The sequence below is a fragment of the Pelophylax lessonae genome (assembly GCF_965119305.1).
Source record: "Pelophylax lessonae genome assembly, chromosome: 11".
Taxonomy (NCBI): Eukaryota; Metazoa; Chordata; class Amphibia; order Anura; family Ranidae; genus Pelophylax; species Pelophylax lessonae.
Window position 1 is genome coordinate 181,844,922 of NC_138778.1, and position 23,322 is coordinate 181,868,243.

The 23,322-nt window shown below is 42.5% G+C and overlaps 1 protein-coding gene across 4 annotated transcripts in view; it reads right to left on the bottom strand.

Moving 5' to 3' along the window:
- The window catches only part of TANC2 (tetratricopeptide repeat, ankyrin repeat and coiled-coil containing 2), a 773,447-nt gene that overhangs the window by 420,402 nt on the left and 329,723 nt on the right, over nt 1–23,322 (bottom strand). For all 4 annotated transcript variants that reach the window (XM_082271257.1, XM_082271258.1, XM_082271262.1 and 1 more), the window contains exon 3: nt 5,224–5,323. In XM_082271257.1, the coding sequence (XP_082127383.1) occupies nt 5,224–5,290 (67 nt within the window). In that variant the 5' untranslated portion in view covers nt 5,291–5,323. The remainder of the gene's footprint in view (nt 1–5,223; nt 5,324–23,322) is intronic.

The following is a 23,322-nucleotide window of genomic DNA, read 5'->3' on the forward strand; positions in this document are numbered from 1 at the left end:
ATTTCCGGAAGCTGTATATGTTAAGGGAAAAAAGAAAATACCAAAAGAAATAACGAGAAACCCAGGAAGTGCAGACATTTTTAAAATTAATAAATAAGAAAAGTCTTTGTAAACAAAGATTAGTATATTCCATAAAAAATGATTTTAATTTACCTGCCTGTATAGTAATGGACAATCAATGGGCATGCAGGGAAAGAATACAAGCTCACTTTAATGAAACCTCTAAAAACATATAGACTTTCCTTCCCTTGGCTCTCTATTCAATTGGGAGAGCTCTGTGTAAGAAAAGCCATACACGGTTAGATTTCTTTGAGAAATTCAATGGATTTCCCCACTAAACAGTGTAGATAATGGCATCAGAATTGCAAGCTAATGACACGCTGCATGCTAACTCGAACATGGACTGCCCCCAATAAACTGCAAGACACAGTTCGGTGGACAATTTTCCGAACTGGCCCCTTCAAATTTTCAATTGTGTCTTGTCAGGCCAGATGATACCAACAGGGCCACCAACAGTTGGAATTTGAGCCACGTATGGCCAGCTTAAACTGTGAGTGGTAGTTTACACAGAGCTTTATTGTAGACTACCTGTGTGAGACCTTTTGTCGGTGATTAAAAACGGAGTATGCATTAAAGTGTATGTACACCCAAAACTTTTTCTTTTCAGTTTTGGATAAGTTAGGGAAAGGTTAAAACCACTATCAGTTTGGAAGATTTTTGAATTTGCCATCATTTTCTATTACTATCACAATAGCCAACAGAGAGATTATTTTCCCGTTGGGGTCACAGACCAGAATAAACACTTGAATGGGGTTTTAATTCTGTCTCAGCCAATCAGAGGACGCTTGTATTTATTCATAGAATACAAAGCTCCCTGTTAAAGGCTGAGTCCGACTCGTTTTTTTTTTTTAAAGTGGGATGGGAAGTTTTCATACTGCTCCTGTAACACAGCAATGTATATAGCTGAGGCCACACACAACTTATACAGTGTACACAGCTGTTGCAACTACTAGTGGAGTAAATAGTTCATTTGGACCAGCTAGGTCCAAACAAACTATTTAAATGTAAACGGAGATCAGTGTATATCTCGCATTTATTTCTCAAACCCAACGTCGTTCTAAGTCCCGGTTCACACTTGTGCGATGTGGGAAGGCTGCGAATTCGCAGCCTGTTCCCGCATCGCAAACGCACCCCTGGCAGTTCATACTGCCATATGCGATACGCAGGGGGTGTCAATGAAATGTTAACGACACCCCCAGTTTGATTGCATATCGCAGTGCGATCTGACATTTCGCACAGGATCGGATCGCACAAGTGTGAACCACTGTGCGATCCGATCCTGATGCGGCTGGAAAAAAGGGTCCTGTGCGTGTTTGGTGTGGATACAGTGCGAATTCAGCCCTTTAAGTGTATGGCTGAATTCGCATCCGCACCTCCGATCGCATGTAATGAAGGAGCAGTGCGCTCCGAATTACATGCGATCGGCGCACTCGCAGGAATGTGAACCGGCCCTCAGAGCTGAAGTTTTTTTTTAACCTTCATGCATTCTTTGTACAGTATGAAGGTAAAAAACCTTCTGTGTGCAGAAGCCCCCCCCCCCCCTCCATCCTTTCTCTGATCCAGCAATGTTCACGATAGCCTCTCCATTCTTATTGGCTGAGACCACAGAGGGAGCCCATTGGGGGGGGGGGGGCAAACTGTGGCTCTATGGATGGGTCTTATGGACCCATAACAGCAGCTTGGGAGCGAGCATGCAGTGGTGCCCTTGGAGCAGACGGCTTTCTCTGGGGGCACTGCTCAAGGGGGAGGAGCCAGAAGCGCCGACGGGGGAACAGAAAAGAAGGAGGTTCGGAGCTGCTCTGTGCAAAACCACCGCACAGAGAAGGTAAGTATAAAATGTTTAATTAAAACAAAAACTATGCTTTAATACCACTTTCCATACGATTTTTAATTTAAACAAACTGCAAGTTTTTTTATCTCCGAGTGCAGTTGGGACCTGGACCAATGGCTTTTTGGGCTTGTGCCAATGACCTCAGTTTGAGGCACTTCTGAGGTCATTCAGAATTCAATCACAGGTGCATTTGACTTGCTTTAAGCAGGATTTGCATTACCATAGATTTGTATAGGAGTGTTAAACCTGTTTGACGTGAACAAAAGCCCGTCTGCACAGGCACTTAGCCATGTTACCCTACACATCTTTGACCTCTATTTCTAAAGCTTTGCCATGTAACTGCAACTGAGCATTTAAGTTGAATAGGTACTGAGGCAATGCATCATAGGTATAAATCGAAGATCTGGAAACACTATATTACCAAAAGCACTGGGAGGCCTGCTTTTAAACCACATGAACTTTAATGGCATCCCAGTCTTAGTCTGTAGGGTTCAATATTGAGTTGGCCCACCCTTTGCAGCTATAACAGCGTCAACTCTTCTGGGAAGGCTGTCCACAAGGTTTAGGAGTGTGTCTATGGGAATTTTTGACCATTCTTCCAGGGGCGCATTTGTGAGGTCAGACACTGATGTTGGATGAGAAGGCCTGGCTTGCAGTCTCTGCTCTAATTCAGCCCAAAGGTGTTCTATGGGGTTGAGGTCAGGACTCTGTGCCAGCCAATTAAGTTCCTCCACCCCAAACTCGCTCATCCATGTCTTTATGGACCTTGTTTGTGCACAGTTTGTTGTTTTTTTTGCTGTATGAATCAGTGCAGTATATTTCTATACACATATATCCAATGACATGACAAGGAAACAGTTAACCTCAAAGTTTACAGTTTGCTGCACACCTAAACTGAACTTAGAAAATTTACCATTTTCACAGATTTGTTTTTTTCCAACAGTAATAATAAAACAAAAACATTGTGGATAATACATATGTGTACTTATTTGTGACATTACATTTTCTGTTCCTTGCAAGGTCTCATGTACCTAGCTTCTATATCATTTTATTTGTACAGAAAGCTATTATTGTCTATGGAATGATCATCTGCACAAAACTGTATGTCTACAAAACTGAACAGGCCTTCTTGCCAAACACAGAATCAGTTCTCTAAATTGTAATTTGCCTATTTAAAAGTTGCTTTTATGCGTTTTTTCGGCTATTCTTTGTACTTGCCACTGCGGATACATACTTGTAATGCATGGTGGCAATCCAAGATGCCAGCACTGCAAATTTTCTCCTCATTGTTCCTTAATAAACTGTATGTGTGTCGAGATAATTCAAAGTGGCAGCCTGCTGCCTCCTGCTGGACAATTTAGGAAATTAAAAAATGCGTAATTCGGAGCTATACTGACCATACACAAGCCTGTTGCAGAAATGAACATTCAAAATAAGGATGGCCATAAATAAAATAACCAAATAAATATCCTGTGTTACCTGCTAGAGCATGAGGGGGTTATTAGACACAAAGGCAAGTATGACAATACAATAAGCATTATTAAAGCTGGCTACATAATGATTTATTACTCTGTAGGCTAAGCAAAAACAAACTGAAGCCAGCCATAGGTGGTTTGAATGTGAGCTGGTTCAGCAGGGACTGGTCGAGATTCAAACCATCTATGGGCAGGCTGAATGTACCCAAGTTGATCCATCGATCGACGTGGGTAAAACCAGCATGTCGGGTTTTTGTCAGCAATATTGATGGAGAATCTAGTGATTTGGTTGCAGGAAAGAAAATCTCACCATCTTTGGCCTGTCTTAAAAAAAAAATAATTCCTCCATCCAAGCTAAACAGAGCAGATGGACAACCCTCCCGCTGACAATATCACCTGACAGACAGAGCCAGCGGCTGTTAGAATAGAGCGGGTACTGCCAAAGCAGTGACTGCAGCTGATTGGCCACAGTCACTGTTTGGCCAAGAATTATCCACCCGGCTCCTTCAATTTTCTGATCCAATGATGTTGGGTGGTAGAGAGGCAACAGGGCTACCCACTCCTCAGATATCATCTGGTTGATCATGGCCAGCTTAACTCTATGGTATTAGAGTCTTTCTTCGCTGAATTTATTCCCAGACTAAGTGTGGTTTTGGACCTGTTCCTGGAATACCTTTAACAACAACAATGCTGAGCATAACCACACTTTGTTTTCAAATCAGAGCAATATTAAAAAAATTATGTGCAAAAATTCAGTGCAAAATAATATATAATAGCCTGAACCAGAGACTGATTAGTGGTTGCTGTCCACATCAGAGTGTATCCACTTTTAACTCTCAAAACAAAACAACATATACCATAATCAGTGTAGCGCAACCAAAATAAATACAATCAAAAATATTGAAAAAAAATTAATAATCAAAGTCCCATTGTATAATATCCACCACTCTGCAACTCAAAGTAACAGTTAAAAATTAAGAAGCCCAGTAGAGGGCATAACACGTATGGGTGGGACGAGTCGTTATTTTGGAAAATTTTTTTGTTTTTTTAATCATATGTGCTGATGATATGCATGGTTTCTACATACCTTTGTGAGTATTATTAATCCCTATGTTAAGTTTTAAATAAAAAAAAATATTTGAATCAGAGAGCATTATGGTTTTCTTTTATAATTTTATGGCCGTACATGAATGATTGAGTCCCTAAGAGAAGGTCAGCGATGCTTCAGCAACTTGATGAAGATGCCCAGTAGAGGGCATAACGCGTACAGGTGAGACGAGTTGTTACTTTGGATGTTTTTTATTTCTGTGAGTGATATGAGCTGATATGCATAGTTTTTACATATTTTTGTGAGTATTCTTAAACCCTGTGTTAGGTTTTATATAATAAATATTTGAAGCAGAGAGCACTATGGTTTTCTTTTATAATTTTATGGTCGCATATGAATGATTGAGACCCTAAGAGGTCAGCAAAGCTTACAGATACCCTGTGGAGGAATTCCCCCGTGGCATCCTGTGATCCATCTTAATAGGCAATTGTGACTCCATAGTGGGGTCATTATCTGCAGGTGAGCAGGCATTTCAGCCATAGGTAGTGGTCACCGAATTCACTGGATCACAATATTTTAGGATTACCGTTTTGAACTGTCACTTTTAGTTGCACAGTGGTGGATATTATAAACTGGGTCTTTGTTTATTATTGTTTTTCAATATTTTTGATTGTTTTTTATATTGGTTGTGCTACACTGATTATGGTATATGTTAATATATTAATCTTACTGAACGCTATACAGTATTAGCTGCAGTAGAAATAGAGAATTTAAAGGAATACCAAATGGTTTATCATGGGTTGTCTTACCGCTGGACCGGTTTTTCCTGTTGGATTTTCCACCACTGAGAAGCATCTTCAGACTGTTCCGAAACATGTCTGCACCAATAGTCTCACGTCAGGCAGAAATCTGAAACAAAAGGTCCAAATAGGTAAGCACATATTCAGTCGCACAACATATCTGAAGGCAGTGACGGGCTACACGCAATCTATTTTTGGGTTCTAGAAATTACTGACGTCTTTAAAGTGGAACAAAAACATTACACATTGGATAAGATAGTGAAACATTTAAATATGTGATGTGGTTATTTTTTCATTAAAAAAGGACCAGTGTACCCAATATTGATGCTTAAGTTCATGGGTGCTCAACCTGTCGCCCTCCAGCTGTTGCGAAACTTTAAGTCCCATGAGGCATTGCAAGACTAAAGGTTCCAAGTGTGACTCACAAAGGCTGAGGCATCATGGGACTTGTAGTTCCGCAACAGCTGGAGGGCCACAGGTTGGGCACCCATGCTTTAGTTCTAGACAGACTGGTTTCATATGTAACTGAAGATCAAGGATCTGCTATGCCACCACAAGCACAATTATCGAACCATAATCTCTTCACTGGAATCTCAGGAGAAATTTATGGAAACCCCAACAGCATTTATTCAATACTAACAAATGTACCATGGACCGGTCCTCTGAAAATAATGTATAATCTTGTTTTATTTTCCTTTGTTTTAGAAACATGAATGGGATATGAGCCTAATAAATATTATCAATATGTGCCTTTTAGAGCGGTCCTTGCACTTAAAATACAAGGTCCGCTTATTAAAAGTGGCCTCTATCCCCTATACCTGTGGGGTAGGTAATATATTTTCCCCAGCTTCCCACCAGGACACCTAGGTGGGTGTGATGTTGTCCTCATTCCAGTGAGATCTGGAGAATGTAGCCTAAATCAAAGATGATCCTGCACTGTGCGGTGTGCGTCTTCTCACGAGATTTTGAGTACTCAGCACTCCCCAGGATCTCACTGACGGAATGATGAAGTCACTTTCCAAGCTAAAGAAGTTGGAGAAAAAAAGTACATTATCTAACTTATTTCTCCCTACAGGTATTATTTTGCATTTTAACCAGTGGAAGGTGGTTCACATTTGAAACCGAACTTTGCATTCCATTCAAGGCTTGCTTTAATGAAAAATGTACATGGCAGCAGCCATATTTGTTAATTACCTTTCCACGCAATGGTTATACTGTAAAGCTCTTTCTAAAAATTATGGTGTATAAGATTAAATAATACTATATGCCAGTGCACTGAAACTGTCCTATTATTAAACTAATTGCTGCTACTTAGTACTTCTATAAATGCAAAAAATTGTGATAAATATATCAGTGTGTCGACTAATACTCAATTCACAGTAGCACATAACACCATTTATCAACAGTGCAAAAAAAAAATCATGTGTAAACTTTAATCAAATATAAAAAAAATATATCATAACAAAACATCGAGTCCATGAAAGAAAAAAATAGTCCGTGCAATAATATGCAAATCTTCACAGTAAGTAAATTTAGATAAACATCACACCCCTGGGTGTAAATTATCAGGAAAAGCAATACACCTCGAATCCACCAACGTGATCAAGTGAGACCATCTCCCTTATGAAAATACACTCACCAGACCAAAATGCCTCTCATTCTCATGAGAAAGCAAAAGTGTTGACGTGTTTAATCAATCTCCACTTGGAAACATCACATCTCGATCAGAAGAGCTCATCTCATCGCATGTGTGTAGGAGAGAGAAAAAAAAAAAAGAGGCTTCCAAAAGTAGAATATTCCCACTAAATATTGTTTATTTAAAAAGTAATTTACTCACATATAAAATCTCTTGTGAACAGCATTAAAATAAATGGGCTGGTCTAGTGGCAACCACACCACAATCTCACCACCTCCATGCTGGTAATAGTTGTCATAATGGATTTGCCGTTTGTCCTTCCCAACATCAACACTTCACTCAAGAACTGCGTAGCCACGCCCCAACGCGTTTTTGTCATTTCCAGTACTTTCAGGAGGATCATAAAACCTCACGTTTCTTACAGATGCCATAGGTAACAGAGTAACGTAATTACAGATAAGTATGGTAGCAGGATCACTGTGTAACCCTTTACAAATTAACCACTTACCGCAAAGTGACATATGGGTACATCGGCAGATTTTGCGGTGTTATACCGGGGTGATGCCTCTAGCTAGAGGCATCACCCCGGTACTGTTGTTTAGAGGCGGCGGTCGGCTTTCCGGCAGTAATGACCGATGCGGCTCGGTAACCGCTCGGTCGTTACCCCGGCGAGCGGGAGGGGACGTCCCCCCCCCCCTCAGGCTGCCTTCCGCGGCTTTTTCCGGGTCTCCCGACAGCGGACATGCCAGCTGGATGGAGTCCCGATCTAAGCCGGATGTGGCTTCGATCGGGTTTCCGATGACGTAACCCGGAGGCGGCATCCATGACGTCACGTCCGGGTTATTCAAGTCAAGTCTATTCAAAAATGCTGTTTGCTGCATTTTGAATACATGGAAGTGTAGTGGAGGGCTAGGGTCTTTTAGACCCTCGATCCCTCCATAAAGAGTACCTGTCACTGCATATTACTGTCACAAGGGAGGTTTACATTGCTTGTGACAGCAATAAAAGTGACAGCCAGAGCGTGAGAAATTATTAAAAAAAAGAGCTACACTCCAACTCCAAACTGGTAACCGTTAAAAAAATTTAAAGCGTCGCCTATTGAGATTTCTATTGACCGTAGTTTGTCGACATCCCACGGGTGTGCGCAATTTTAAACCGAAACATGTTGGGTATCTATTTACTCGACGTGACATCATCTTTCACAATATACAAAAAAATGGGCTAACTTTACTGTTTAGTTTCTTTTAAATGCAGTGAAATTAGTTTTGTAATTTTTCCCAAAAAATGGCGTTTTAAAGACCGCTGCGCAAATACCGCGTGACAAAAAATATTGCAATGACCGCCATTTTTTTCTCCAGAGGTTTTGCTAAAAATATATATATATATATATATATATATATATAATGTTTGGGGGTTCCAAGTTGTTTTCTAGGAAAAAATACTGATTTTAACTTGTAAACAAAAAGTGTCAGAAATAGGCCTGGGGCTTAAGTGGTTAAGGCTCAAGAGAGAGCAAACCTAGTGCGAAGCAAAAATGAGGGCACTGGGGTCTCCAGTGATTAAAATGGGGGAAAAAAAGGAAGGTGATTACCACACTTAGGCAGGACCATGGGTCTTGTAAAAAATGGATTTTTGTAAAATCTTACCGTAAAATCCTTTTCTCTTAGCTCATTGACAGACGTAGTCCTCGGTGATACAGCACCTTCGGGTTATGTTGCCTCCACAGGAGCAGGACTAGACAGGAAATTAAAAAGCTCTGGCCACACCCTAGGGGCAGTCCCAGAGAGTATATCCTCTCTCTCTCTGCCTCAGCAAATCAGTTATGTCAAAAAGCAGTCTTTAGAGATTTTAACCCAACCCAACTCCAAAACAGAGGGGCGGGGACTACGTCTGTCAATGAGCTAAGAGAAAAGGATTTTACGGTAAGATTTTACAAAAATCCATTTTTCTCTATCGCTCATTGACAGACGTAGTCCTCGGTGATACAGCACCTTCGGGACGTCCCAGAGCAGTATCACAAATGAGGGGTGGGAAAATGGAAATCAAATCCCAATCTAGAAGGCCCAACCGGTGCCAACTAGAAGTTTACAATGCTCATCCTTAATGATGAGACTCAACAAAAAAGAAATCTTTCAAACAGAAAAAAACTCTCGAGGTAGACCACCGGTCTCCTCAAATTGCGGCCTGCAAAACCTTGCGGCCAAATGAGGCATCCGCCGATGCCGTCACATCAATTTTATAGAATTTTGTAAAGGTATGTACCGACGACCAGGTGGCCGCCTTACATACCTGGACCACTGACGCCTGATGGCGAAAGGCCCAGGAAGTACTGAGCGCTCGAGTGGAGTGCGCCCTAACAGGGAACGGAGGACTCTGACCCTTAATAGAATAAGCCTGTACCACCGTCTGTCTAATCCATTTGGCAATGGTCGCGGCAGATGCAGGCAAACCCTTTCTGGGGCCATCCGTGATCACAAAAAGTGAATCCGTCTTACGGAATGATTCCGTAGCTTTCAGGTATACTCTGATTGCCCGAACCACATCCAAGGAATGCAACGCATGTTCCCGATGATGCTTGGGCTGAGGACACAAGGAAGGTAGTACAATATCTTCATTCAGATGAAAATCTGAAACCACCTTAGGAAGAAAGGATGGCTTAGGATGAAGTACTACCTTATCCCTATGAATCACTAGGTATGGGGACTGGCATGATAATGCAGCCAGTTCTGACACCCTGCGAGCAGAAGTGATAGCCACCAAGAAGGCCACCTTCTGGGATAAAGTATACAAGGGAATCTCCCTGATGTTTTCAAAGGGAGGTTTCTGTAGAACCGACAAAACTAAATTAAGATCCCAGGGCGGTAAGGGCGCGCGGACTGGTGGAGCCAGGTGCCGCACCCCCTGGATGAAATTCCGCACCAAGGACTTGGTAGCTAAAGGTTTCTGAAAGAAGATTGCTAATGCTGAAACTTGACCCTTGATGGTGCTCAAGGCTAGCTTCTGCTCAACCCCTTGTTGCAAAAAAGCCAATATTCGAGTCACCAAATAGGTACGTGGAGGAAATCCTAAAGATTCGCACCACGCAATATAAGTCTTCCATGTGTGATAATAGACCTTGCTGGAAGTCGCTTTCCTTGCTTTAATAAGGGTAGGAATGACTGAAGCTGACAAACCTCTGTCCTTCAGTACTTGGGTCTCAATGGCCAGGCCATTAAAACCAGCGACTGTAAAGCACGATGGTAAATTGGTCCTTGAGACCACAGACACTCCCTGAGACGAAGTTCCCACGGAACGTCTGCGACTAGCCTGTCCAAATCGGCCAGGCCGGCTTGACAAGGCCAGCCTAGAATTTCTAGGACCACTGGTCCTGACTGGATCTGAACCAGGCGTCCCTAGAGCTATCTGGCCCCGACCATCCGAGAAAGTCTGGTCGTTTTCTGTTCCCACACATTTATCAGATACCTGATTGCTATCAGGAAGGGTGATCTTTTCTGGTTGAACCTCAGGGACCGAAGTCACCCGGCTAGAGGCTTCTTGGCCTGTCTGGTCAACCAGATCCGATTCCTGTGGGGAATTGAGACTAATCTTAGGAAAAGGTAAAAGGAAAAGATCTATTCAGGGAACGGTGACTACCGCTCCCTGTAGTACTTAAATGTTGGAAGGGAAGAATCGCACCGGTAGTAGTAGTTGATGCTCGATCTAATGTCCTGAATACCGGTGAAAACGTCCCCCCACCCTCAAACCGGGTGGGGGCGCACCTTCAGGCTGTGTACTCCTTTGCTTCGGGTTTGGCTGAGTTGGTCCTCTGTTTGTCCGACCAGCCTTTCTTGAACCCTCCTGGAGGAGTCTTGCCTTTCCCGCTTGTTCCAGCCGGGCGTGCGAACCCTTTATGGGCGGTAAAGAAAGGTCCTCGCTTGTTGCGAGGTCCCTTAGCTTTAGCAGCCTGTGGCAAAAAAGTGCTCTTGCCCCCAGTGGCATCCTTAATGATTTCATCTAGGGTGGCCCCAAATAGACGATTCCCCTGAAAGGGGAGATTCGTCAAGGTCTTTTTGGAACCTAGGTCAGCTGACCAGCATTTTAACCACAGCACACGTCTGAGGATTACCGCTGACATAGATGCATGCCCTAATAGGGGAGTAGTGTCCAAGGCTGCGTCACAGATAAACTGTAGCCCTTGTATAATCTGTTCCATCAAATCAGATGTTTCCTGGGGAATATCTTTTCCCCTAAGGTCTTGGCGTACCAATCTCGCCCATTCCGTAAGTGTCTGGGAAACTAGACCAATAACAATTACTGGTCTAAATGCTGACCCTATCAGAGAGAAGATGATGCGGGACTCTGCTTCCATCTTTCGATCCACCGGATCCTTAAAGGACGAAGTGTCCTCACCTGGGATAACCGTGGCTTTATTCAGCCTGGAAATAGGTGGATCCACCACTGGTGGTACCGTCCATTTCTTAATGATGGATTCCTCAAACGGATAGCGTCTAGCAATACGCTTGGAAATAGTAAAGGTACGTTTAGAATGCTCCCATTCTCCTTTAATCTGATTACCGAAACACTTGGGTACAGGAAAAACCTTCACCGTTTTGATGGGCTTATTGTTACCAAAAGGAATCTCTGTTTCAGTTGCCTCTGCCGGTAAAGCCTCAAGTTTTAAGGTTTCCTGCACTGCCACAACTAGTGTGTCCACCAATGCTTCTTCCTGAATTATAGCGGGAGAAGAAACGTCCTCCTCACTGTCTGAGGGGGCTTTACCTGAGACAACAGCCCTTGCAGAGGAACCTGCAACTGCAGTGACCATCTCTGAATCTGAGTCAGAGGTGTCAGATAGTATAGGGGTAGGCGGGGGTCGCTTCCTTGACCCCCGTCCCTGACAGGCCGCCTCCACCCGAGCCACCATAGACTCCAAAATTGCTGTAAATGACTCTACACTCTGTGCACCGGCGGGTCCCGTGGCCCCCTCGAGGGAAACAGGTGGGGGAATATGTGTGGCAGGGTCCATGATAATTCCAGTCACTTCCTGGATAATATAATTCAAAAATAATAATAATTTTCAGACCCCCAGCGCCACAAAAAGCCCCTTAGTGTTACCTGCTAGGGATCCCTATCGATCGAGAGAGAGAGAGAGATAGACCCCCAGGCTCACCACTTGATGCTCAGAGTTTAACTGCAACAGGTTACAGCGCTGTCTTGACAAACAGGAAGTCTTTGGCTGGCTGCCCAGGAAGAAAGGAGGCGGCTCCGCCCCTCTGCACGCCTTCCGGCGCCTCCCCTAGCTCCACGAGGTGTTTGGATCACCTCAAACATGGCCGCCCCCATGCTGGAGACACGAGGCTACGCCAAAATGGCGGCTCGTGCGATCCAGCAAAAAAAAAAATGGCGGCGGCCTGTACTGAATAGCGGTGTGCTGCAGGGCACACAACACTCTCTCTGCATGGGGATTTGGCGTGGTTGGCGGTACCGGCCCTGGCGGACCGCATGGCCATTCGGGAGGCCTGCTAATAGCTGGAGATCTGATTAGGAAGGCAGTCTACATGTCCGTGGCTTCTGACTGGTAGGTAGCTTATTCTTATCACCGTAAGATTCCCAGAATGCCACTGATTACAATCTTTTTAACATGTATACAATTAGATTGTTAGCTCCCAAACCAAGCCTCCTGGCTTTTTGCACATAAAATCACACTCAAAGTAGGAGGATCTGTGTCATTTATAGTATAGATACTACTCACCATACCGGAACCAGGCGGGCACCAACTCCTGACAGTACCCCTCTCCACCGGGGCGGGAGGGCTGTCGACCGATATGGACGCCGTGACTCATGGTCTTTGGCGTTTCCGCGAGACGTTTAACTCGCGGGGTCAGTCCTTTAATGGGACTTTGTCGCGGCCGACCCAGCCCGGAGCTATGGCCTGCACGCGCTAGTAGGCTGAACTGGGGTGACCACCGGATCTCAACATCCAGCCCGTCGCCCAGTTCAGCTTTCTTGCTTGAAGATCTCACAGGAACACTGGAGAAAAAAGCTGTCTAAAAAAATCTTTTAAGAAAAAAATCTTGCCAGGACCTAAGATCCCAGCAAGGTATCTAGGTCCTTACTCCTGACTAGACAGAAAAAAACTGATTTGCTGAGGCAGAGAGAGAGAGGATATACCCTCTGGGACTGCCCCTAGGGTGTGGCCAGAGCTTTTTAATTTCCTGTCTAGTCCTGCTCCTGTGGAGGCAACATAACCCGAAGGTGCTGTATCACCGAGGACTACGTCTGTCAATGAGCGATAGAGAAATAGCTGCGGATGATATCCTGTCAAATATGTACATGATAGCGAGCCTATGCTAGTAAGATAGGTCCCTAGTAAATAGAAACTAGTGGGAATAAGAAAAAGTTGTAAGAGAGAAAAAGAAGGAGTGGATAAACAGGGGATAGGAGGGAGAGAAGGGGGGAAATCAGTAAGGCAAGGAGGGACTAGGGCTGGCCCCAAAAGGGGGAGAAAGTGGGAGGAAATGTAGAGAGCCTTGAAGGGGGGTGGGGCTTTGAATAATGGAAATAGTCAGGGAGATCGTGTATTGTCAAAAATCAACAGGGAGGTACCCACCCAGGGTTTCCACAGGCTCTCATATTTCTTTACTCTATCTACCAGAATTGCTTTGACCTTGGCATGTATCATATCTCTGGTTATTCAGTTCTTAGTTTCCGCAATGCTAAGGTGAGGAGATTTCCATGCCTTGGCTATAGTTTGCTTTGCAGCGGTTGTGACCTGCAAGAGAGGTTTGAATTGGTCTAGTCACAGCTAATAGTTTTTGGTTGAGTATAACAATTCCTGGATCAGGGTCAAGAGTACAGCTAAATTGGGTAGATAACATGCAGAAAATCTCCCCCCCAAAACAATTGATTGGTCGAGCAGCTCCACCATTTATGGAGGTGTGTGCCACTGGCTGAGCAGCCTCGGAAGTAAAAGAGTAGGGCGAGAGAAATTTGGCAATACGGGCAGGGACCAGGTACCACCTAATTAGAACCTTGTAATTAGTTTCTAGGGCCACTATATTCTGTGAGGCCGAATTAGTGGTGTTTTCGGGATAAATAGTTAAATCTCAGTGTTTGCTGATGATACAAAGCTAAGCAGGGCAATAACTTCACAACAGGATATAACAACTTTACAGGAAGATCTCAATAAAATAGAACGGTCGGCCAACACTTAGAAAATGAGGTTCAATGTAAGGAAATGCAATGTATTGCACCTGGGGCTAAAAATATGAATGCAAGCTACATGCTAGGGGGAGAACCTCTGGGGGAATCAAGTATGGAAAAAGATCTGGGGGGACCACTAAAAGGGTATTTACTCAAGAGACAAAAACATAATTCTGCCACTTTACAAAACTCTGGTTTGTCCTTTAGGAGGGATGTGCTGGAACTGGAGAAAGTCCAGAGAAGGGCAACAAAACTAATAGGGGACTGGAGGACCTCAATTATGAGGAAGGATTTCAAACATGGAGAATAGGCATCCAAGAGGGAATGTGATAGCGATATACAAATATCTTATTGGTAATTCTAAGTCCAAGAAGACACGTGGCATGTTTTCTGGGCATGTGATCGACTTCAGAATTTTTGGGCTGAAGTAAGAAGAATGTCAAAATTTACAGTTCACCAAATCCCCTTAGACCCGGCCTGTTTTCTTCTGCACAGTCATTACATACCTCGCAATCTTTCCTACCCCACCTTTTTAATGCAGCCAAAAGCTGCATACCTGAACTTTGAAAACAGACTCGACCCCCATCAATTTCTATGTGGTTGACTAAGGTCGAGGATATAAACAGAACGGAGGATCTTATCTATTCTGATAGAGGGACCAATGAAAAATATTTGAAGAAGTGGTTTTGTTGGCACAAATTTACATATTCTGCAGGATATAAATATATTTTAGACCAATCTGAGACCAATTCCCCTTCAGGAGATCAGTTGGGACGCTGAATGGAAGAGGTTAAGCTTATTTTCTACTTGCCTCCTTCCCCATTCCCCTCTTTTTTCTTCTTCTCTTTCAACTTTAACACCCTCTCCTCCTTTTCTGTTTTTTTTTCCTTTTTCTGTCTTTGAAGAGATAAGGATTATCCTTATTAAATTGGTTTTCTTTTTCCAGACTTCCCACCTACAAAACCATTTAGGTTAAAAGTTACAGAAAGACAATGCCCGCTAATTGCATACTTATACTTTAACTAGGATATATCTCAGGTGGATTTTTATTTTTATGTGGAATTGTACGGTCAATTCAAACACGTTCTGATAATTGTTCCATTGCTTTAGGATGTTAAAATGTACATCTTTCAAGATTATACACACCCTGTTACTACACAAAAAGAATATATAAAAAAGAAGACACATGGCCACTTAATGAAGTTGGACATGAACTGGTTCAACCTTAAACTGAAACCGCGTTAGGGGTTCTTTACTGTTAGAGCAGTAAGGATGTGAAAATCCCTTCCACAATCAGTGGTTTTAGCAGGAATTGTTGCTAATTAAAAAAAAAAAAAAATTTTAGATGGGTATCTTATTGAACACAATATACAGGGATATGGGAAATAGTAGATACATACACATCCAGGTTGAACTGGATGGACTGGTGTCTTTATTCAACTTTACCAACTATGAAACTATAATTGCACTGAGCCACTGAAAACTTAATGCCAATCTAGAAATCTCTATATTTAAAGGATTCTGTATGAATATAAATATTGTAACGGCTATTGCGGACTTGCTTTTAAAACATGCAGATGCCAAGGATTTCTAGGGTGCCTGTAATCTGTGCAGCTCACAATTTTTCTTGCCATAATGGCTAGAAAACTGACAATTACTTTGGCTAACTCCAAGTCTTTTCCTTGAAGATTTTGTTTACATTTTTCCTGAGCCAGCAGTGCACCTGTTCTGCCATTAAGGCATATAAAGGAACAATGCCTGGATATGTGATTGTGGGGCGTAATAATACCAACTGCACATTAAGTCACTGAAAATGCCTTAATAGAGGGATCAGCTATACAGATTTTCTTTTATGCTGAAAAATTAGGATTATGTGGAACACAAGTGAATTAGTGTCTGTTTCAATTCTGTTCCACCTACTTGCACACGATCCTATATATTTAAAACCAGGGTGTGTAGACCCAAAGAAATCTACAGTCTCTGCCCTTCCAATATTGTTTGTTGACAAAGCATTTTATTGGTTGCTTTTTATGTGCCTGTGAATAAGATGAATTAAATGTAAACCTTATCAAAGTGTGGTAACATTTTAAAAGGCTTGTTTTTATGTATAGTTTGTAATTATATATGTAACTGGGAGCAGTCATACTCTGCTTTCTGCTAATCCAAATAGCAAGGTCTTCTGGAAACAAAGTAGCAAGAAAAAGTTTTTTTTTTACTCTAATAAAAAAAGGTGATATCGTAATTTTAACGTTTACCCTATGGATTTATGTTGGTTGCCTATCTTCACTCTTAACTCACACCTATACATTGCAGTAACTTATGCACTATACCAGCAGTCATTGTTATTGACCCTCAATACAAGGGATGCGCTCAATACAATATATGCATGCAGGACACAGCACTATGCATTGTGGTGCAATAAGGGAAAGGGTTTCTTTAAATTGCTTGCCAATTTGCATTGAGGTAGCCATTCATTTAAATTAGCTGCCAGCACACTGAAAAAATAAAAAAAAAAACAAACAAAAAAAAACACCCTGCACCATTTCTTCCTGACACAGCGCACCACAAAGGGTGGTACTACGATAACCTGTGTTGCGTCATGCTGCAATGTAGATTTGTTGCTTTAGTGAGATAAGATACCATTACAAGTGAATAGAAATTATAGAATGCCAAAAGTTGATAGAAATTATAGAATGCCAAAAGTGAATAGAAATGCAGCAGGCCATGCAAGCCATAGGTGTGAATGGGCCCTAAGTTTTCACATTTTTTGGACTGCAGGATTATTTTGTTGTATATCTGATCACCTCTTCTTTTTCTGAACATTAGCCCTGGTCTTTAGCAGTAGTTTTCCTCATTGTGCAAGAAGCATGTAGCAAAAAGGGTGTTTTTTTTTTTACTTTGTTTTTTTATGTGTTTTTTATGTACTTTAACATGCATTAACACATGATCAACCATAACTTCATGTCCACTGACAGGTTAAAAGAAAATCCTTGATTAGCTCATTACAATGGCATCTGAAAGTTGGTGGGATATACTGGGCAGCAAGTAAACATGTTCCTGAAGCTGTGTTGAAAGTAGAAAACATGGGCATTGCAGTTCGTTGCGTAAGGGGCTGCGTAGCCATAGACTGGTCTGAGTGCCCATGCAGATCCGTGTCCACAGCCAAAAGCAACTACAATGGGCATGTGAACTGCACAATGAAGCAATAGAAGAAGGTGACCTGGTCTGCTCCGATGAATCAGATTTTCTTTTAGATCACGTGGTGCAATGTGCTTTGCTTAGCTGGAGACATATGGAAAGAAGACAAGCCGACCGAGGAAGTGTAATGCTTTGGGAATGTTCTGCTGGAAAACCTTGAGTCCTGCCCTTCATGCAGATGTTACTTAACCCATACCACCTACCTGAACATTGTTACCAACCAAGAATACCACTTCAAGGAAATGGTATTTCCCGATAGCAGCCTTTCAGCAGGATAATGCACCCTACCACACTGCAAAAATATTTGAAAAATGGTTTTAAGAATGCAAAGCATTTGAGGTGTTGACCTGGCCTCCCATTTCTCCAGATCTCAACCCAATCAAGCATCTGTGGCATGTGCTGGAAAAACAGGTCCAAATTATTGAGGCTCCAACTCGCAACTTACAAGAATTAAAGGATCTGCTACTGATGGCTTGGTGCCAGATACCACAGCATACCTTCGGAGGTCTAGTGGCATTCATGTCTCAATGAGTCAAGCTGCTTTAGAGGACATAAAGTTATGGCTGATTGGTGTATATGGATTGACATGTATTACTTGATTCCATGTGTAATACAGATAAATATGTTATAATAAATAAGGTGCTTGTCAATCATGTGAACGCCAGTTCTAAAAATTAAAATGTTTTAGTACATTGCATTAACGCAAGTATAAACAACTCACGCAAGTATAATCCTTTCACGCACATAAGCCTTTACGTGTATGTCTAGGCAAGATTAGCAAAAGAAAGCATTCAATATATTTGGCGCAATACATGCGCATTTCCCTAGGTTTTATCCCTTTACAACACTGAAATTACAGAAAAATACCCGTTGATCTGCCAAATAGCCAGTGAAGTCCTATCTTCTCATAAATTGCCGACATAACATCGCCTCTGAAATCCCAAGCAGTGATGTCAGCCTTGCCTAGCTCATTTGTGCTAGACTACAGAACACCGCTACTTGTACAGGTCCCTCTCAAAAAATTAGCATATTGTGATAAAGTTCATTAATTTTCTGTAATGTACTGATAAACATTAGACTTTCATATATTTTAGATTCATTACACACAACTGAAGTAGTGCAAGCCTTTTATTGTTTTAATATTGATGATTTTGGCATACAGCTCATGAAAACCCAAAATTCTTATCTCAAAAAATTAGCATATCATGAAAAGGTTCTCTAAACGAGCTATTAACCTAATCATCTGAATCAACTAATTAACTCTAAACACCTGCAAAAGATTCCTGAGGCTTTTAAAAACTCCCAGCCTGGTTCATTACTTAAAACCGCAATCATGGTTAAGACTGCCGACCTGACTGCTGTCCAGAAGGCCATCATTGACACCCTCAAGCAAGAGGGTAAGACACAGAAAGAAATTTCTGAACGAATAGGCTGTTCCCAGAGTGCTGTATCAAGGCACCTCAGTGGGAAGTCTGTGGGAAGGAAAAAGTGTGGCAGAAAACGCTGCACAACGAGAAGAGGTGACCGGACCCTGAGGAAGACTGGGGAGAGGGAAATGCCAAAATGCCTGAAGTCCAGTGTCAAGTACCCACAGTCAGTGATGGTCTGGGGTGCCATGTCAGCTGCTGGTGTTGGTCCACTGTGTTTTATCAAGGGCAGGGTCAATGCAGCTAGCTATCAGGAGATTTTGGAGCACTTCATGCTTCCATCTGCTGAAAAGCTTTATGGAGATGAAGATTTCATTTTTCAGCACGACCTGGCACCTGCTCACAGTGCCAAAACCACTGGTAAATGGTTTACTGACCATGGTATTACTGTGCTCAATTGGCCTGCCAACTCTCCCGACCTGAACCCCATAGAGAATCTGTGGGATGTTGTGAAGAGAAAGTTGAGAGAAGCAAGACCCAACACTCTGGATGAGCTCAAGGCTGCTATCGAAGCATCCTGGGCCCCCATAACACCTCTGCAGTGCCACAGGCTTATTGCCTCCATGCCACGCCGCATTGAAGCAGTCATTTCAGCAAAAGGATTCCCGACCAAGTATTGAGTGCATAACTGAACATAATTTTTTGAAGGTTGACTTTTTTGTATTAAAAACACTTTTCTTTTATTGGTCGGATGAAATATGCTAATTTTTTGAGATAGGAATTTTGGGTTTTCATGAGCTGTATGCCAAAATCATCAATATTAAAACAATAAAAGGCTTGCACTACTTCAGTTGTGTGTAATGAATCTAAAATATATGAAAGTCTAATGTTTATCAGTACATTACGGAAAATAATGAACTTTATCACAATATGCTAATTTTTTGAGAGGGACCTGTATGTTATAGAGATGAAGAAAAGGGAACGTGATGCCTAGTCCATCATAGAAGAACTGAGGCAGGGCTCATAATGAAGACTTGTCAACTCAAATAGAGAGTTAAGAGATCGCTGGATTTCTGGCAGGATCAACCAATGTATTTTTGCTGTGCTTGCAGAAAATGTTCTTAGTCCAAATAGAGGAAACTAAAATGGTTTTCGCTTCCAAGAACTAGCAAGCTGAAATATATTGTATTTTTGTTCTTGGGTTTGTACTTGGGCTAGCAAAGAGGGTATACCATATTCAAGGATTAGGTTGGGGTTTAGGTTTGCTTTACATAAAATATAATCTCCTTTCTTTCTAGTTTTGTAAAGCCTAGTAAGTCATAACCCAGAATGAACCCTACCATTTTTATGTGTGATTCTCTAGAGCAGGGGTGTCAAATTTATCGGGGGGCCACATCAGCAGTATGGTTGCCCTCAAAGAGCTGGTTGTCTGTAGGACTATGTATCTACTCTTTATTATCATAAATAATTGTCTCTGCATTCCATTATTACTGGTTTTAGTAATAATTTAGATAACTAGCTGTGAAAGCAGAAGCCTAGGAAGAATACTGGCAGATATTCAAATGCACAATCATGAGTAATTATTATTATTTTTTAAAACACAAATATTGGCAAGCACTGTTTATTACACATTTTGCAAACACAAGGCATTAACTTTCTTTAACTTTTCTGACTGGATGACTGACACCGTTTTCCTGAGGTCAGTCCGTCGATGTCTGGCTTTAGGTCTTCTGCTATAGTAATCTGCAAAATAACATAGAGGTGGTCATTAGTGATGCCTGATCACAAGCTTGGTCTTGCTCAGATTCAGGACTGAAAAATGGGATTTTTGACGGTAAAATCCATTTGTCTGATGTTGATTGATGGACACAGCTCCCGATCTTCTTAAACAGTGGGTTATACTGACCCCAACAGGCGTAGGACACTTGGCGGGAAAAAAAAAAAAAGTCTGGCTACGCCTATGGGCAGTTCCAGGGGGTATGCTCAGTTTTGATACAAGCAGTGTCAGAATTACAACTCCACAGAGGGGTGGGTGCTGTGTCCGTCAATGAACATAAGAGAAATGGATTTTACGGTAAGGCAAAAATCCCATTTTCTCTTTCGTTAATTGACGGACATTGACATTGATCTTCCCAAAGCAGTGTTAAACTTGAGGGGTGGGAACAGCGAAAAAGAAATTCCCAAGGCTAACTATAGCCAACCAGGTAAATAGGAGCTCAACCAAAACAACTGGAGCTCACCTGAAAAAAACAATACAACCTCAAAGAGGACCAGGTCCTCTAAACAGCAGCCTGCAAAACCTTGCGGCCAAAGGAAGCATTTGCAGATACCAACACATCAACTTTATAGGACTTTGTGAAAGTGTGCACCAATGACCAGATGGCCGCCTTGCAAACCTGCATCACTGGCGCCTGATGTTGAAAGGCCCAGGAGGCACTGAGCGCCAGAGTAGAATGCGCTTTGACAGGGAAAGTAGGAAACTAACCCTGGATGGAATAAGCTTGAACCACCATCTGTCTGATCCATATGGAAATGGTCGCAGAGGAAGCAGACAACCCTTTCCAAGGCCCATCCGTGAGCACAAATAGGAAATCTGATTTCCTAAGAGACTCCGTAGCTGCCAGGTACACCGTAATAGCCTGGACCACATCCAAGGCATGCAAAGAAATTTCCTTCGGATGTTTTGGCCTGGGACACAGGGAAGACAACACAATGTCTTCATTCAAGTGAAAATCAGAGACAGCCTTTGGAAGGAACGACGGACAGGGGCGAAGAACCACCTTGTCTCTGCGAACCACTAAGTAAGGTAAACGACAGGATAACGCCGCCAATTCCGACACCCTGCGAGCAGAGGTGATAGCCACCAAAAAGGCCACTTTCTGGGACAGCGCAAGTAGGGGAATCTCCCAATGATTCTCAAAGGGAGGCTTCTGGAAGACAGAGCACCAAATTGAGGTCTCAAGGCAGTAAGGGAGACCTCACTAAAAGGAGCCTAGTGCGGAACTCCCTGAAGAAAAGTATGCACCAGGGAGTGTGTGGCCAAGGGCTGTTGAAATAATACCTGGCCCTTGATAGTACTCAAGGCCAGTTTCTGCTCAACCCCCTTTGAAGGAAGGTCAAGATCCAACCCACCGAAAAAAAACGAGGATGAACCCCAAGAGATCCTGTGTAGAAGTCTTGGCAGAAGCTTGAGAGGAGGAAAGGCATAAATCAGACGATACTGAGCTGATAGAACCCCTCTGGATGAAGGGACTACTCCCCTTGGATACTTTAGATCAGCAAGAGGTAAACGATAACCCCGTGGTGGGCAGTGAGGTGCTCGCTGACCCCTAAGGTAAATAGCACACTCGCAAGAGGTACTCACCCCACACAGGGGTACAGAGTGGGTATAAGTGGCGTTCCAGTAGTGAATCCTAATCTCCTCTATCGGTCCTAGGATGGGACATCTGTGGGGTATCTGGACAGCAGCAAGCTCAGGTCAGATGGTATCCTGGTGGCGGGGATATCTACTCCCAGTGTCCACAAGGGACCGGTATTGCAGGTGTCCGGATGTTGAAAAGAAGGCACAATAGTGTAATATTGCTAATGCTGGGTTTTATTACACTTAGAAATGGATTACAGGTACTCACATTTAAGAAGAAACAATCGAGCGATGTAAAATGGCGCGTGGAACGCAATGTCCCTTGTGGACACTGGGAGTAGATATCCCCGCCACCAGGATACCATCTGATCTGAGCTTGCTGCTGTCCAGATACCCCACAGATGTCCCATCCTAGGACCGATAGAGGGGATTAGGATTCACTACTGGAACGCCACTTATACCCACTCTGTACCCCTGTGTGGGGTGGGTACCTCTGGTGAGTGTGCTATTTACCTTAGGGGTCACCGAGCACCTCACTGCCCACCACGGGGTTATCGTTTACCTCTTGCTGATCTAAAGTAACCACGGGGCTATCGTTTACCTCTTGCTGATATCAAGTGTGACACCTATATTTTTGGGAGAACCCTCATCACTCCAGCACTTGTGCACCATTGGACTTGTTTTTTTTATATAATTTTTTATATTTTTATATCCTTCCATATATATTTTTAAATACCTTGCCTTTTTTTGCTTTATGTCACATATTTGTATTTGTGTATATCCACATTAATTTAATACTACCAGCACCTTAGCACTCACCTTCTTGGACCGATCGCACCATATCACTTTATAGTATATACTTTTACATCACATGCACTTGTCACTTTAGTGACTTTTTCACCCCCCAGTGGGTTCTCTTGCACTTTATTTATGACTATGTTTTTTATGAATTTTATGTCCATATATTTATGGGTTTAGCCATTTGTGTACAAAATTATTTTTGGGTCCATGTTCACATTTTTTACACATTTATACACTTATATATTTTTTCCACATATGATTTACCTTTTATACATACACTAGTACATTTTATGCAGTCCTTTTAATCCCCTCTCTGTCAGAATATCTGGTATTTTAAATAATTATCTTTTCCTATAATATTTATTTCTCTTTTAAATATGGTCATACATCATTTCTAAAAATCCATATCCATTATTGACCCTCATTCAATTTATGATATCAGACAGCGCCATTTCCTCTACCCTCTTTTGACTTTTGTCGAGGACGCCTACCCAGCCATACAGGCTGGCATCCATGGTGACCACAGTTCAATACAAGGGGAGGAAAGATTTGCTCAGTCGAAG